Source organism: Mesitornis unicolor, unplaced genomic scaffold, assembly GCF_000695765.1.
Source record: "Mesitornis unicolor isolate BGI_N332 unplaced genomic scaffold, ASM69576v1 scaffold11469, whole genome shotgun sequence".
Lineage (NCBI taxonomy): Eukaryota > Metazoa > Chordata > Aves > Mesitornithiformes > Mesitornithidae > Mesitornis > Mesitornis unicolor.
In genome coordinates this window covers 64311-81601 of record NW_010205381.1, presented here as the reverse complement: position 1 = coordinate 81601, position 17291 = coordinate 64311, and the positions used below count along the sequence as shown (strand labels likewise).

Here is a 17291-nt window from a genome sequence, read left to right as displayed (position 1 = left end):
TGAGGTTGCACCTTGAGTACTGTATTAAGTTTTGATCCCCTCACTACAAGAAGAACATTGAGGCATTGAAGCGTGTCCAGAGAAGGGCAATGAAGCTGGTGAGGGGTCTGCAGAACATGTCTTATCAGGAGCTGCTGAGGGAGCTGGGGCTGTTTATTCTGGAGAAAAGAAGACTGAGGGGAGACCTCATTGATTCCTACAACTGCCTGAAAGTAGGTTGTAGGAAGATGGATGTTGGTCTCTTCTCCCAAGTAAGTAGTGATAGGATGAGAAGAAAGGGCCTCAAGTTGTGCCAGGGGAGGTTTAGATTGGATATTAGGAAAAATGTTTTCACTGAAAAAGTGGTCAAGCATTTGAACAGGCTGCCCAGGGAAGTGGTGGAGTCACCGTCCCTGGGGGTGTTCAAAAAATGTGTGGATATGGCCCTTTAGGACATGGTTTAGTGGGCATGAGGGTATTGGTTTGACAGCTGGACTTGATGATCTTAGAGGTCTTTTCCAGCCTATTTAGCTAAGCAATTGCCACAAATGCGCAACAGATGTTAATACTTCCCTATACAATACAATAAAAGAGTTTTCAAGGCATTTTCTGTACTTGAGGATTTTTTATAATTAAATATTTCTATTTAAAGTGTTATTGTTATGTTTAAAAATCCTAATTAGTTTACTATGTAGAACATGGAATGCCCAAGCTTCTAGATTTCCATATCCTTTTTTTTTCCTTCCTCAATAGGCAGTTTTATATTTATAACAATTCTGTGAACATAGGCCTTAAACCAGCTGAAGGACTTATGTCACCAAAGATCTCAATCACAGATTTTCACAAGGAGAAGCTGCAACTGAAAATGCTTCCTTTAGATGAAAATTGCCTATTAACTAGTGAAAAATTGGCAGCAGTTGATTCCAAATCTTCAATCAAAGAAGTAAGTTAAAAGCTTGAGTAGTAATGTAAGCATAATATGTTTACCATATAAAGTATAAGAATTTTGATCCTGCTCTGAGAAGATGTCTTGTGGTTACCACAGATTTGGAGTGGGCTTAGTGCTGTGCCATCCTCTAGCCAAGAGAAGGAAGATTGTAGTCTAACTTTGACATCCAAGCAGCTTCACCAAATACTCATTGGTAAGACTTTTAACTTGTGTTATATGCATATAGTTGTTATAAAAGCACTTATAGTAACAATTTAGATCTGTAACTGTTCACCTTAAATAGTAAACAGCTTAATTTGGTGGCAACTCTATATCTACCATAGTGTTTAACTAAAGCTTTGTATTCAGAAAATACTGAGATATGATTAGTTATGTAAAAAGAGAGCTTCTTTTAAAGATTGCTTATGCTACAGCCTGTTGTAGAGAGATCAGCACAGCATAATGTGAGGGTTGCTCATGCTCTTATGCCTTGTTATTGGATAATATCTGGACCAGCATAATATCAGCAAGATTCATGGGAGTGTTCAGATGTTTCTGGGAATTAGCAGTGAACAGTGATACCCCAGCAAAGTAAAACTTCTTCAGGATCCTCCTTCAAAATAATTTCAGTAGAATGCTCTGTGATGGGGAGTGATACCTTCTAAGGTCTGTGAGGGACTGATTCATCTATTAACAACACTTGGCACTAAAACTGGCCTATTTTAAGGTCAATTTTTATTCAGTAAAATTACTTAACAGCAAAGTGAAAATTTCTGGGCTTTTTTTTTTTAATTTTTAGTGAAGCCAGAACTTGAATACTGCAGCTGTGTATACTGATACCCTTGGGGAAAGGTAGAATAAGATAAACATATTAATACAAAAAGTATATAGACTTTTGTAGGATGTTTGCTTTGTACCATGAGCACTCAAGTTTGCAGACCAGCATAGAAACTGGTGATAGCAGTAAATACAGTAGTGAGATAATTCTGTCACCATCAAATTACATGCCTTATTAAACCAAATGATCACACATCAGGAAGCAAATAGACAGGTTAAGTATATAAACTCTCAGTGAATTGCTGGTTGCCTAGCCATTTAAATATCTGATTAATAAAAGGAAGTATTTTTGGTTATTAATAATGCCTTTGGTAATTAGCAGGCTGCTTTTCCTATTTTAATAGCTGGCTAACACAGACAGAATTAAGGTATAAAGATTTTATTTCTTATTTATTTCAGGTCCTTCTACTATGGATTTTGGTGATGTCTGTGTGTGTTCTACAACAGCTAGAAAACTGTACATCATCAATAACTTGTTAGTTCATATATGGATACAAATTGAGATGGAAATTGATGAGCTACAGCAGACAAGTCCTTTGTCTCAGGTGGTGCCTCCTCTTACAAAGACTCATATTCCAGTTGTATTCAAGAAAGACACTCTTGGAATGTTTAAAAGGTAAGGCTTCTTGTATTTGTCTTGATTTACATATTTTCATCACAGTAATAGAATTAAAAAAACCATGGCTGGTTTAAACTCGTGTAATTGCGATAGGTGTTAATACCATACACTCATTTGTGGTGTTATTGCAATAATTAATGCAATTTTAATTGCATTTAATTTTAATTTAATTTTTCCTAGCAACATTTTGTTAGTACAGTAAAGTTACTTAGAGCTTAAAAAAAAACCAACCCACAACTGTCCTGCCAAAAGCCCATAAAGACACAGATGTATCAGGGAAAAAACTGCTATTACAGTGTGTTTGTTAGGACAAATTTATTGAAAAATACTATGCTCTTCCTGACATTGTGTTTCATCAGTGCATCTGTGCTCAGATCTTTTGATGCACCTCGTGGGTAAAAGTATAGGCAAACTGTTTTCTAGCCTTCTGGTGTGGAGATGGAATTCTCACTTTACTAATGCTGCTAAAATGACTGTATGTGGGTGATCATCCTTTAAGATGATCTTCACTTTTGACATGATTTAAGTTTTATGCAAAACTAGTATGAATTGCTTTCTCTTGTCAGTCTTAATTGTGTGCATGCTTGATTGTTAAGTATTTTCTTGCTAATGATTGTGATTCACATAAATTTTACTCTGACTACAACATAATAAATAAATAAAAACATTGAGAAATATATATTCTTATGTTACAGATCTTTCACTTATACAATAAACAGCCAACACCTTGGACATGTGCTGGTAGTTGCAAAAGCAGTGTCTGTGGAACTTGAGCTGTCTGCAAGGGAACTGATTTTAAATCCTGTTCCTGGCTACCTAGCAGAGACAGAATTTAGAGCAACTGTCAGGGTATACAATCCCAGAAACCATCCTGCTAAGTTTACTTGGAGAACTATAATTACAGATGGAGGAACTGCATTTTCAATACATCCAGACAAAGGTATACTACGCAAATACATTGTATGTGCACATATCTTAAATGTCAGTAATGTTAAAACAGACAAACGTTCAGCTGATGCTATGAACTGTATTTTTAAGGTTTGTATCAGTATCAGTGTGTCCCAAAAGTAGTATCAGATCAAAGCGCTAATACCATAGCGACATCCCCTGTGTGCATATTCAGTCCAGTTCATTGCTGCTGTGTCCAGCCAACAGCGCTGACGTAAACACTTTTCTCAGCACAGACTGCTGATATTTCAAAGGAAGGCAGCCATTTAATGGCAGTTCACAATATCGTACAGCTCATCAGGACAGGGATTTTTACAAAAGTGCTGTATGAATGAAGCTGCTAAGAAGTTGATGTAGACAGTCTGACACAAAGGGAATTCAATCTGGGATTAGTTTTCACTTGCGTTATGGATCAATATTTGTTAGAAGTGTGTGAGACATTAGCTTTTACCTTCTTTCCTTTGAAATATAGTATTCTGCAGGAGTAAGTTGGAGCTCCATTATTAAAGAACGAACCTCTAACTGAATTGGCATTACACAGTTCAAACAAGATTTGGCTGGATCCAGGAGCTTGGTGTGCTCTGATTCTTGAGAAAAGATATTTCTGCTGATATGATTTCAGACTTGGTTGCAAGCAAGAAAATGTATATGGGCTTTCCCAAAGTTGTTATTCTATGAGAAGGCTATTTGAGTAATTAACAGCTAAAAAATACCAGTGAACTTTGAGTGTGTTTTACTGCAGGATGCTAATAAACAGATTATGCAATTGTCATGAGAATTCAGATACTAATTTTACTTAGTTCAGCATACTATTCAACACCTTTGAAATGCAGGCTTAATCTTCAGTAGTAGAAGGCCATTTCACTTTAATGTGCTTATGTTATTCTTAATTATACAATGTAATTTGGTAATTGTACATGTATATGCTATAATGTGTAAATTATGCACATTTATTTAGGCCTTCTGGAGGGCTACAGAGATCTGGAGTGTGAAGTCGTTTGGCATCCAGGGTTTGGCTCTCCAGAAGCAGGAGAATTCTACTTGCGTGTGCATAAAGGAAACACAATTAAGCTGAAATGTTTTGCAAAGGTAACGATTCATACAGCAGATTTAGAGAAGCAAAATGTGTGAGTTTTTTAAACACAAGCAGATTCTTAAATATATTTCTATTGTCATGTATTCAAAAAATTAATTTCATATGGCTTCTATTTGACATGTTTAACAAAAGAATATCACTCTAAAGCAAAGATAGAGAAGGCAAGACAAAGGCATTTTGCCTTTTTCTTGCTTTCAATGATGTACTTCCTTTGATACCGCAGCTTAGTGGTCCTTATATTCTAGGTGATAATTGTTCTTCTTGGCTCAATTAGTTTAACAAAACAAAGGTTGAGAGGTGGTCTGGTAGTTCTTTAGATGGATATTAAATGGATAAAAATCAAGGTGTGTGTGGGAAGCTACGTTTCAGAGCTTCAGGCTGTAATGTAATTTTGTGTTGTTATTTCAACGTGATATCTGATAATTTGAAAGCAACATTCTGGATAGTCTTGTAAACAGTGAAATTCAGCTTAGGTTAATCATTTGTTATCTTAAGTTACATGCCAAGGAGTGTGAAGGAGACAAGGAGACAGACTTTTTTTTAACTGTATTCTACTGGCTGCATGCTCTAGAACTTCCATTTTAGGAGCCAAGAAAGCTTTTCCCTTCCTTTTGATGTACCTGCTTTCTCTTTTATGTTTAGTCCCTAGTAGCTTTTTTTCTTTTCTCCCTCTTGTTTTGAAGCCTTGAAAATTGCCATATGTTAACCAGGATGTGTGTAAATTAGAATATTAGTATTTCTACTGCTATTAAAATCTCTGAAGTATCTTGTCCTTCCACACATTTAGGATAAAAAAAAATGATGGAGCTTATGCTGCTAAATTAAATTTAGTTAAAATATTTGTATTTGTCTTAAAATTAGCCCAGAAATATCTAAGTTTGCATCTTTTAGCTTTGAATATAGATGACTAAAATAAATTGAGTAAATCTTATCTCACATTTAAGCTGTGTTTCTCTATCTGAATATGTCTAATTTATGCATTTTCACAAGTAACGAAAAGAAAACTAGGCTGAATTATTTATTTGTACTTCGTGATATGATATTTAATTTGCTTGTTTTCTGTTCTTTTTTGTAGCTTGGTATTACTAAAGTTCAGTTTATGGAACAGAAGATACTCTTCAATTATAGTCCACTGGGCTTACCTACTTCTAAGATAGCCATCCTTCAAAACATAGGAGACAATCATGCATACTTCCAAGTAAGCTAAAATTAGTTTTAGCATATTTAATTTCTTGGAGTGAGGAGGAAGAAGGGAGTTCATTTTATCAGATCATGTTACAGCTTTGTATTCTCAGTTATAAGATACGCATCTAATTAAGTTATTGTCTGAGTTTTCTGAAGAAAGAAGATGTATATGAATAGGAATTCTGTCCCTCTGTCAAATTTGGATTGATGGATAGATGGACCGACAGGCAAGCAAAGTAGTAATGATCTAAAAGATTCTGGAAGTCTCATGAGAACCAGTGGGGAACCATGAGAACTCGTGTGCCCTATGAAAAAGTAGTTACAGCTTGGATGTTTTTATACTAAATTTTGAGAGTCAAAGCAAACTGGCTAGTCATGCTATTCATACTGAGTGCCAAGTCAATGTGTGCATAGACCCAGACCTGTCACAGCAAATGTGATTACTTTGCTTGACTAATATCTGAGAGGAAGATAGGCTGTATTAGGAATTGGATAAGAGGTGAAATGGATGCCAGAGTGGGTGAAGACATAATACATGAATTAGTAGAAAACATAACCTCATTAGTTCTCCTGATCAGAGAATAATTTGATGTATATACTCAGTGAAGCAAAATAACTTTTATTAAAATCCTCAGATTTTTTGTTACTGCATTACTATTGTACTAAGAAACTTTAATTTATTTTGATTTGTACTGTATCTCTCTCTTTATCAACTGAGCATTGTAATAATAAGTGTTATTAGTACACTCCTGGAGAATAGGCCCGAAAGAATAAAATCAGCATAATAAATAAGACAAACAAACATAAATACCCAGACTTTTAAGCCTCCATAATTACTTTTAAGCCAAGAGATGGCTGGTTGGTCTTGGTCATTATCACTTGTGTAGCTATACTTTAATAAATTATAAGAATGCATTAGAACAAATCCTATTTTGTACTTACGAATTGTGGGTAAAGTGAATATATGCTTGTAGTAGTATTACTGAACTTTACAGCATTAGGGTCCTGTGTTCTGTCGTCTTACTGTGAATGTCAAAAAAGAAGTGATGAATTGATCTGTCACTGAAATAAATCTTTGTAGAATATTCTAACAGCTTCATGAAAACAACTCAAAAACCAGAATATGAAATTTCCAACTGGTGTACAAAAATAATTTCATAGTAGAAACTGACAGTCATCATGTTCAGGAATATATTACTTTATTTTGTTTACCAGGATTTTTGCCCTAAACTTCTAAGCCCAAGTGAGCATTAAATGTTGTGAAGGTTTTCCTTGTAGGAATATAAAATCTTCATGATAGATATATTGGTATTTTAAAAAAAACAACAAAACATGCCCCTACCCCCTTTTTCAGTATTTTTAATGTTTTGTGTTTGCATTTGAAGGTTCTTGATTCAAGCCCACTCCCTGGAATGGTGATTATCCCTTCTGAAGGAGTGGTACCTGTGGGAGGCCATGCTGATCTCAAAATCTGTTTCACTCCAAATGCAAAGATGAGTTTTGTTACAACAGTGGAGGTATTCCAAACTGGAAGAATATGTCTTTTGAGTGTTATGTTGTGTATTTTTGTGTGGGGATGTGTGTACATTTAAGCATCTTTTGGAATTTATCTCCAGTGTTCTATGGTTTTTAAGAAAAAAAAAGAAAAGAAATAAAAGAGAAAAGCTTTCTTATAGATGCTATAACCTATTCTGTAACTTTGGTATCTGTCCCGCTCTGAAGTATCAAAACAACTTCACAGTTTGAGCTGATTCATATCATTGGCAAGCTGTTGAAACTAATGTGTGATTGTCTTCAGAAGATCACATGGACATATTCAGGGGGCTGGAGCACCTCTCCTGTAAGAACAGGCTGAGAGAGCTGGAATTGTTCAGCCTGGAGAAACCCATCTTTCATAGAGAAAACTCTTCATTCTTGCAATACAGCCTCCTGCAACGTTATTTTTGTCTGCAGAAGACTGGTCTTTCCTAAAACTTTGTTGGCTTCTGGGTTATGGTGGGGTTTTTTGGTTTTGTTTTGTTTTGTTGGATTTTTTGTTATTTTTTGGGTTTTTTTGTAATTGTCGGCTATGACTCTCCCAGATATGGTAAGCCATAGAGGGATGATTAGTTCTTTGAAGCCACATGTCACTGGAATCTGGTAAATTTTGTAGAAACTGAAGACATTTTCTTATATTTCCATAACAAAAATGCATTCTATTATAAGGGCAGATTTATTTTTGTTACAAATTATGCTGAGTGTCTCTCTCCACTCTATATCTGTGGGGTAGATTGTCTGGCTTTGTTGGTTGTTTGTTTCTTTTTTTTCTAAACTTTTTTTTCCATGTTGTTATGGCACATTTGGTGAGATAGTTATGTTAAACTGATCTTGTCAACAATCACACTGTTGTCCATTCATTTAGGTAGCAGTGCGAAATTCAGGGATACGAGTGCTTAGGATTGCTGGATTTGTAGAGATCCCCAAAATAAACATTGATGTGGTAAGTATGAAGAAATTGTAGCAATTGGTAAGATGGATAGTGTTTTACTTTATCTAGATGTCAAAATGGCTTGTCCCTACTTAATATTTTTCATTGTCTTCCTGTATTAACTTCCTGAGAAAACATTCAAAGAGAAGAACTTAGGAAGAGAAAAACGAAATATACTTATAAAAGTTGCACTAAATGATAGCTGATAGCTTTAGATTTTGAATTTGACAATCTGGAAAACGTAGAATTTCTTTAAGGTTGTTATAGAAAAAAGGTGCAATAAATGAAAAGGAATCCACTGTTCTGTTTACTGAATGATGAAAAATTTCCTGATGATGTAACGGAATTTATCTATTTAATTCTGAATGGTTACATTTTATGTCCAGGAAAGATTTTACAGAAAATGGCTATGCTTGATTAATCCAAGACATTTATTGTGTTATAAATTGGGAATTTTTGAACAGTTACATTTTTCACATTCTGTTCAAATCTGTTCAGTTATAAACTTGACTTCACAGTGCTTTGACCCATTTGTTTTTCTTTAAACTTACAGGAACTATTTGACTTTGATGGTGTTTTTGCCGGTTCTACAAAATCAATTCCATTTTTGCTGCAGAACAAAGGACAAGCATGTACCAGAGTGGAGTTTGATTTTTCTAAGTATAAGGATTTTAAATTGAATGTTAATGACCACTCAGGTATTTGCTTTTTCTATATCAGAATTTTCATTAAGTAAATAATGGATAATGCCTAGAGAAAAACTGTCAGACTTTCTGGTACACCAATTTTCTGATTTAGGAAAACCTAAAGCAATTATTTTAAAAGTGCTGCTTCATATAAATTAAGAGGATATATTTTGGTTTCCCTGTAAAATAGCACTTGCCAAAAGTAAGCATTTGGAAAACGTCAAGTTGCCTGTAGAGACTTTTTTCTCTTTAATTTTTTTTTCCCCTTGTAGTTCCTAAGGTATGTTCAAACAAACAAACAAACAAAGCCAAAAAAGCTTGTAGATTAAATCACTACAATTTAATTTAATTGTGTAAATTAAATCATTAGTTTAGATTAAAAATAATTTTGTAAAACAGTTTCAGCCAACTGTTTTTCTCCCCGTGATATTAGTTTTCATTGTTTAGTTAACTATTTTTGCCTAATGCTTTTGTTCAAAGGTAAATGACAGTAGCTGTTTGATGGTGTGGGGTTTTGTTTGGTTTTGTTTTGTTTTTGTTTTATTTGTGTTTTGGTTTTGGTTTTTTTTTCTGAAATATTGTGTTCCCCCAAATCAGTGACTTTAATGGAAGCTGCTGGTTGTTAACACTTCTCAAAACTACCTCTAGAATAATTATGAGAAATATCATATTCATTTGTAATTTTGTGAGTACTGTTTACCATACAGATATGTAAGTACCTTATGTCGGAAATCACTTTGAAGTACTGCAACTATTACGAAGCTGATATTTAGTGTAATATTTGTAATTTGATTCTGAATTTCATTTGACAGTGCTTGACTGCTGTTCTTCAAAGCCTTATTTGTATTCGGTTAACTTAGAGGGAAAGTCTGCTTTGCAGTGCTTCTTGTCCTTCATGCCAAAAGAGGTAGGTTTATGGGGCAGTGGTGATTATGCTAAAATAAAATAATGCTCTGTGATATTTCTATGTTGAAAGAATATGGACATCTTAGATGCACGTTTTAGTGTGTGCAATAGTTTTATAGTAGTAATCCAATTCTTAAGAAAACAAGTTCTGAAATAACTTTGGTATAGCATTTGCTGATTTCCTTAAATGTTTGCAGACACAAAGAAAACACATTTTCTCAATGACTTAAAAATGGGAAAGGTGTAAGCTTAAATTGAAATGTCTTACCGTGCATTTATGAAATCATTCAGCAAGCTGGAAGCCATTGTCTTTTTTCAGCTGTTTGTACTTTTACTCTCAGATGACTGAGAAACTGCAAAAGTAGAGGAGTTTTATGTGTCATAAGGATTGGCAAAGTTGCTTTTGGATTGAACTATTTGAGGGTAATAGATTGAAGATATGAGACTTTATGGGTTAATTTTACAACAGGAAAATAGCATTTTATTAACTGTAGTATCGATAAAGAACACTATAGTAATTGAACAGCACTCTAGAAATGGAGGGTTTGGGGTTTCCACGTATTTGGAGAAGAATGAACTGAAAGAAAACTTAGTGTTTGATATTATGAGCCAACTTCAGAAGAAGCAGCTGGGGACCACTTCTATGGCACATAAACCTGTTGCATTAGCTGCATTTACCTAAAAAAACCCAACCAAACAAAAAAAAGGCATATCAGTCATCTTGGAAGGGTCAGAAATAGTATTTTTTTGCTGCCACCTTCCTCCTTCCCAGCACTTTAGTTTTTGAATAAAAGGGAATTCCTTTGTTCAAAGCATCATGCCAGTGATATTTGCATGTTACACACTGTATCTGGTAACACTGTTATTTTCTTCTTCTACTTGCTGTCAGCTTTCATTCTGTGTATACATGGAAGCTATTGTGAAATAACCGATGGTGTGAATTTATAGCACGTTCACTACTAATTTTTCCTGACAGAACATGAGTCAATACATACATTAAAAATGAGCTATTTCAAACCAAATTAATTTCCTTTTATAACATAGCAGGCCTCGAGGTTAGGGGAGAAGCAGTAGATGTCATATCTTTATCTTGGCGCTGTCTGATGCAACATATCTTAAACAAAGTAGTCAGATTTAGACTAGATACAGCATTAGGAAAGTGTGTAATTACAAAATGGTACATACAGTACATCACCATTGACCTATTGTCAAACTGGAAATGAATTCAGAATATATGCTGACATTTTCATTTAGGTGAGAAGGGTCAATAATAGAAATGCAAGACTAGATAATGCTGTTGGAGTCATCTCATTGTATGGTATTGTAGATCGCAGGCTGAACAAGAACTAAGAATAGAGTCAGTCAACATACTGATTTTGTATAAATATGAATAATGTTAATAAACAAGTAAAATAATTACTCTAATCAGTGCTGATAACACTTCAGCTGAAACACTTTTCCAATCTGGGAGGGCACACTTAAAGAAAGAAGGGGGAAAATTTTCTTTGGAAAGGAAGTGCAAAAGAAAGCAATGGAAATGATCAGAAATACAGAAAGTACAAACTGTGAAAAGGAAAAAAACCAACCAACTTCTGATATTCTGTGCAAGAGAATTTATATGTGCTTGTTCCATACAATAGACAGGTAATGAGTAGGGGGTTTAAATTATGCCAGATGGACTAGAATAGATAGAAAACCTCATTGTAGCAAAAAGAGTCAAATATTGGAATAAATTACTTGAGAAGCTATCTCCATTATTGAAGACTTGTAAGAAGGTGTTGGACAAGCATCACCAGAAATGCTTCACTTTGTCCAAAAGGGATGAGTAATCTGTCAGACAATCACATTTATGCAATATAAAATCATATCCTGACAGCATGTCATTGCTCCCAAAAAGAAATTCTATCCCCAGTGTTAAGTCTAGGGCCAGTGTTAAGACTCTTATTAATTATAATAGTACTTTTTAGTGGCTGTCTGTATAAAGTGGCTGTCACTATAAAGTGACTTTTTAGTCTCTTGCTAAGTGTGAACGATAATTAATGCAAAGGAATATTGATTTTTTTGGCTTAAAATGATGAACTTGGAATGTGGAAAGGCTAGCTTCCCTTATAAATAAAAGGAAGTACATAAAATAGTGCAGAGCCGTGTCAAACAAAAATGGAGAAAAGATTGACTGAACTTAAATAAGTAGGTATATATTATTACTGTTCTTACAGCCCAGTTTCAAAACTTAATTAGTTTTGAACTTTATTTTACCAGTAAAGTCCTGAGATGCATATTTCATTTATGAAAGCAACCTGCATTCTCTTAAAGAACATTTTTCAGCTTAAAGACATAAGTATTCAAAAACATTTTAATTTTTTTTCTTCTAAATAAAGATTGTCAATAGAAATGAGAAACAAGATGTTGCTTTCGAACTGCCAGCTAGCTTCTAGCGAACTGTAGATACAGCACCTAACAGAGAAAGCAATTGGTTGCTAAAATTGTAATGCCTTTCTGCAAGAACTCTCCGAATCTCCCAAGTTTCCATTTTTTCTGGTTTTTTGTTTTGTATCCTCTGATTACTTTGGAATAGAATGTACTTACTTTTGAGGAGTTTGCTCTGGTTTTGGATGAGCTGGGAATGGTAATGGTGGTACAACTAATACTTTAGCTTGGTTAAGCTAGTGGTTAATTTTTTTACCTTTTTTTTGTTTTTGCTTTAGCATTTATAGAGAAAATTTAGTTAGAATTGCTATAAAATAGAATGCCACAATTGTACTGATTTAAACATGATAAATAAGGCCTAGAAATATTGTTCTATGGATGATACAAGGTTGCATACTACATATAAAATTTAACAGGTAACAATAGTTTAATTTCCAAGGCCTCAATTTCAATTTATTTTCATAAAACAATTTTACTTAAGCCTTGTCAAATATTTAACAGAGGTATTTCTGATCTAGACTGTAGATATAATTTTATTTTATTTGATCTCGTTAGCTAAAAGCACACAGTTGCATATAAGATCTAAACCACATACATATTGATCGAAGGCATAACCTGAAATCCGATAGCTCTGTTCTTGTTTATGGCATTGGATTTCTCTGATGATAATGCTGCTGTACAAAGTGATCCTTTTTTCTCCACTGTAGTGGAAAATAGCATAGTGGAAGGTCAGTTGTCCCCTTACAGACAAGTGAAATATTAACTCTCTAAAATCCTAAATGTCCCCACCCCCAACTATCAAAACAGGGATTTTGTTTGCCTCCCAGTACTCTATTTCCCATTGTTATAATTGAGCTTTATTACTATTTTCTTTCCTTGTCAAGTTGCAGGATGGATTAAGAGTAGAAATGTTGCTACTGACGCTGCTGTAAGTTCAAGTGATTAACTGAATTAATATTTCTGCACTGCTGAAACAGCAGATTGTTCTCTATGTTTAATTTCACTTGTCATCTGAATGACTGTTCAGTACTAATGTTTGTTATTGATGAGCATCTCCAACTGTCATTTGATACTGGTAGTATGACAACCTAACTGAAGACAGTCTGCTTTAATTATGATAGGAATTTTGAAAAATAATTCTTACATTCGACTGGATCTGTTTTATGACTTCTCCTAAAAAAATATCTGTAGAATATATTGCATCTGTTGACAACAGATTTCTCTATAGGGTTTTCTAGCATAATCCTTTATTAATTTTTCAAACTCTGGGTCTAAGTGTTTTTCCAGTCTTGAGAATAATTTTTGGCAAATGAAACAACTTCCTTCAGAAGTAAGGGAATAAATAACTTCAAGAAGGACATTTTCCTGGGGCACCTCATACCTCATAACCAACTAGTTAAGTGCAGCTTTAATGAAATGTCTTTATTTCAGTTTCCCCTTCTCTCCACAGGCTCCCTTTTCCCTTGGTGCTAGGTAAGCTCACTTTACGACCAGTGCTTTTTTTCTGTTCCAAGTGTATTACTGCCTGCCTGTCAAGGGGCAGCTTGGTTATTGCTAGGCAATACATGCCCAAATACAACTTGCAACCCACTGGTGGTCACAAGTTAATGTCACTGAGAGTTAATACAGCACTGATAGCTGGTAGCAATAGCACTGACTAATGTTAAATGAAGTTAATTTTGAAAACTAAATATGTTGCCCAGTATGGTGTGACTAAAGGAAGCATCTGGAAGTATATGTACCCCCCAGGATGCTGTAGCTTCCCTTTAATTTAACTCCTGCAAAGTAGAATACTAATAAAAATCATAGTTCTGCTAAGAAAGTGGTCCAGGTACAAGCATCTGTTGTGATCAGAAGCTCTCAGTAGTTACTGATTCTTAAAACATTCCCCTTCAGATCTGAGTTCTTTATCATTCTACCTCATCTAGATTTCCCCCTTTTCTCACTAGGTTTCTTCCTTCTGTTTCCTGATTTTCCAGTCTTGAAAAAACTCTAATCTGCACTTGAACAGCTGTTTCTCTGATCTCATCACCATTTTCTGGACAACTGCTCTTACCCAGCTTACCTCCCAGCTGCTACAAACCTTCTGTATCCCATCGAGTCACTTTCTTTTCTGTCAGCCTTCTGGTTCTACTAAAACTTCCTGCTGTTGTTGTAGTCATTACTGACAACACTACCCTATAAACCAACAAAAGCCCACTATATTGATGTTATTGCTAAGAAAGTAGATTCTAGAGCTAAGTAAAAATTAAAGTAATTCAGAAGTGTTGAATAAAAATAACGAATGCATGAAATTATTGTAATATGCTTTAAAATTTTATTAAACCTACTTGAATTATTAATGTAAGGTTTCAAGTCATTTAGTCTTGACTGCAATCTTGAATTCTCCTGGTGAAAATCAGCTTGGCATTAGTTTTCTTTCTGCCTCAAGAAACTTCAAATCAACGAACGAAGTAAATACATGGGAACTCTGACTAGTTCCTGCAATTCTCATGAAAACTTAGTGTGTGCAAAACACATGTGACATCAAAGGATGCTCTTAGAGATGAAGTATATAGGCATGCTTATAAAATAATATTTGGGTTTTTTTGAGATAATCCTTCCAGTATTCTAAGTGGTAAAATGAAGTTGATGCATTATGGATAAGACTAAGATGCTTCTTGGACATGGCCTGGCTGTGCCTTTCTGTTATTCAAGTGTCTCAGAAAGTGTTAGAGGTGACAGGGCTCTGCCTCACTGGAGAGAGCTTAACCTTGGTGTTGGCTGTGGAAGTCAAAGCTGTAAGTGAGAGCAGGATACAAAAATACATATAAATAGGTAAGCTAGCAAATACTTCTTAATATCATATTTGTATACAGGCTGTATGCTGCTTTCTTTTCTGCATTAATTTTAATTCAGAGACACTTCAACTACATCTTAGATAGCTTTTTTTTTCACTGCAGTATAAAGAGGCTTAGCCAGCTGAATGTCTGACGGACTAGGCAGGGTTCTCATTTCGGGGATGAATAGAAATTTTTTCTGGCAATTAAAAAAAAAAACCCAAACAAACAAAAAAAAAGAAAGAAAACCATGACTATCTGGCCAAATGTCTGTTATAGCTTCCTGATCCCTATCCAGAGACAGAGCTAAGAATTATTACTAATAATATTATTTATTGATTGATTGCTAGCAGTGAGTATTTTTTAACTGAGTTTTAAATTGTACTGTCTGAAAAGTAGAGCAGCTCCCTTTCTGCAGGTTACTTGTGCAGGTAACAGCGAGGGACACCTAATTCCTTTAATTTTGTGACAGAGAAACAGGCAGCATATGGTCACTTTAAATATTTGCTCATCTTCATTCCTCAACTATTCCTGTGTTTCTCCAGGCAGGAGGATCCAGCTGCTAGCAGCAGTGTCATGCATGGTGTGGTAAGAAAAGCAGGCGAAACAAGGTGCAGGAGTGTACTGCTTCAAAATGACCTTTTTTTTTTTTTTATCCTGCTGGAAAATAACAAATTCTGGCATCTTGGAAAATGGACAAAACACACAGCTGTGTAATAAATGAAGGCTCTGAGTGCCTTTGATTGAGATAAATAGAGCAAGTCACACCTGTCAGAGCTTACTGCTTAAGCTTTTTGAAGAGAAGTGACAGGTGGTTTTGGTGGGTTTTTTGGCAATTCTAATGATGTAATTTCTTTTTTTTATATGAAAGAACAGAATTCATGGTGTAAGAAATGAATTCTATGGAACACGGCAGCTGTGGAATTACAGTGTATTGCTGGTGCATCATCTCTGGCCGTGTACAAGAGAAAGATTTAGTTTTATTTCAGTGTTTTGAATGATGGCTTTGAACGCTAGTTACATTATTCATTGCGGAAAGCTGCTTATCTGTGATATAAAGCTGGGGAATTTAGGCTGAAAGTTTTAAGTATTTTAAGCATTTAAGCTCATGTTAAATCTGAGGGGAGGTTGAGAATGTGTATTGTATACAGTTGCAGAACGTAACCCTTGGTTTTGCAGTTAGGTTTAAATTTGAATAAAACTTATTTTTTAAAATGTACATTACATTTTCTTTCCTTGTATCACTGCTGAATCTGTATGTTGTTAGTGCTATCCATAAACTTTAAAATCACAAAAATTCAATGACTTTTAATGCTTCAAGATATTTGAAGAGTCTGCAAGTTATTATATGATAAATACAAGACTATTATCCTTTACAGATGTTTTGATTTAATTTTAAGTAATAGATTAGCTTGCTGATTTACTTGCAATTCCCTGTGAATCTGTAGTGTGTATGCAAGTACTGTAATTTTAGGGAGATCTTACATATTCTTTGTGCCAAGTAAACTATATGATTCTTGGATTTGGCAGCAAAATTTCTATTTGACCTTGAGGACATATGCTGTATTACAATAGTAATTAACAAAATATATTTTATAAAGTATAAAATATATTATTTCATTGAGGTACTTAGTAAAGATAGAAATGAAGTAACTGCTTTGAAAATGTTTTTTGAAAATAACTTAATTTTTTTGTACTCTCAGATTCCCCCCCCCCCCAACCTGACAACTGTGCTTGAATTTGATTTTATGCATGAATTTTATATAAAATACCATTTTAATTGTCATGGATGCTGGCTACTTGTTCCCCCTTTTGTTTGTTTAATTATACTGACTACTTAAGCCTGAGACAGGAAGCCATTCAACTATGTTCACTCTCCAAGGTTGGGCTTAGAGCAACTGTGTACTTTGTATCAAACCTATTTCATAGACTCAAATGAGTTTTAGCAGCAGAGCTTTCTTGATCAGACAGATTTCTTAAAATCGACAAACTTGTTTAGCAGTTCCAGCAAAAAAATTGGAAGGTGTTTTAAAATGCCTTCTAAATAAAAGTTTGCAGGAATATTGGTTTTATTTAAAGAATTGTTATCTTCTGGTGACAGCCTCCAGAAGCATGTCCTTTCCTGGCTTCCTTTGGAGGTGTTCTCTGTGAATGCATAACAAAAAGCTCCATTGTCGCACATGACTCATCTTTTTAAAGCTTCTTTTGAAGTATTTTACTCCTAATTTTTTTAAACTTCAAGTGTTTTTAAGAAAACCACTTTGATGATGATGCTTCTTTTCCAATTAGTGTAAATCAAGACTGCAAAAATATTGCTTGTAATGATATAAACAACCTTGAATGTTTTCGAAAGAACTCTCTCTAGGCTGCTTGCTTTCTGTCCCTTCCTGTATT

The 17291-nt window shown here is 34.6% G+C and overlaps 2 protein-coding genes across 2 annotated transcripts in view; both read left to right on the top strand.

Moving 5' to 3' along the window:
• LOC104546096 (chromosome unknown open reading frame, human CXorf22) overlaps window positions 1–10333 on the top strand; it is a 29380-nt gene extending 19047 nt beyond the window's left edge. Inside the window, exons 12-22 of the mRNA XM_010191389.1 lie at window positions 733–922; window positions 1025–1121; window positions 2144–2360; window positions 3059–3303; window positions 4270–4400; window positions 5483–5605; window positions 6978–7109; window positions 7994–8071; window positions 8613–8757; window positions 9018–9025; window positions 10121–10333. Coding sequence (XP_010189691.1) covers window positions 733–922; window positions 1025–1121; window positions 2144–2360; window positions 3059–3303; window positions 4270–4400; window positions 5483–5605; window positions 6978–7109; window positions 7994–8071; window positions 8613–8757; window positions 9018–9025; window positions 10121–10333 — 1579 coding nt within the window. The remainder of the gene's footprint in view (window positions 1–732; window positions 923–1024; window positions 1122–2143; window positions 2361–3058; window positions 3304–4269; window positions 4401–5482; window positions 5606–6977; window positions 7110–7993; window positions 8072–8612; window positions 8758–9017; window positions 9026–10120) is intronic.
• Window positions 10334–14744: 4411 nt separating this feature from the next.
• CHDC2 (calponin homology domain containing 2) overlaps window positions 14745–17291 on the top strand; it is a gene marked incomplete at its 3' end in the record, with an annotated part of 58405 nt that continues 55858 nt past the window's right edge. The window contains exon 1 of the mRNA XM_010191388.1: window positions 14745–14858. Within this exon, the coding sequence (XP_010189690.1) occupies window positions 14745–14858 (114 nt within the window). The remainder of the gene's footprint in view (window positions 14859–17291) is intronic.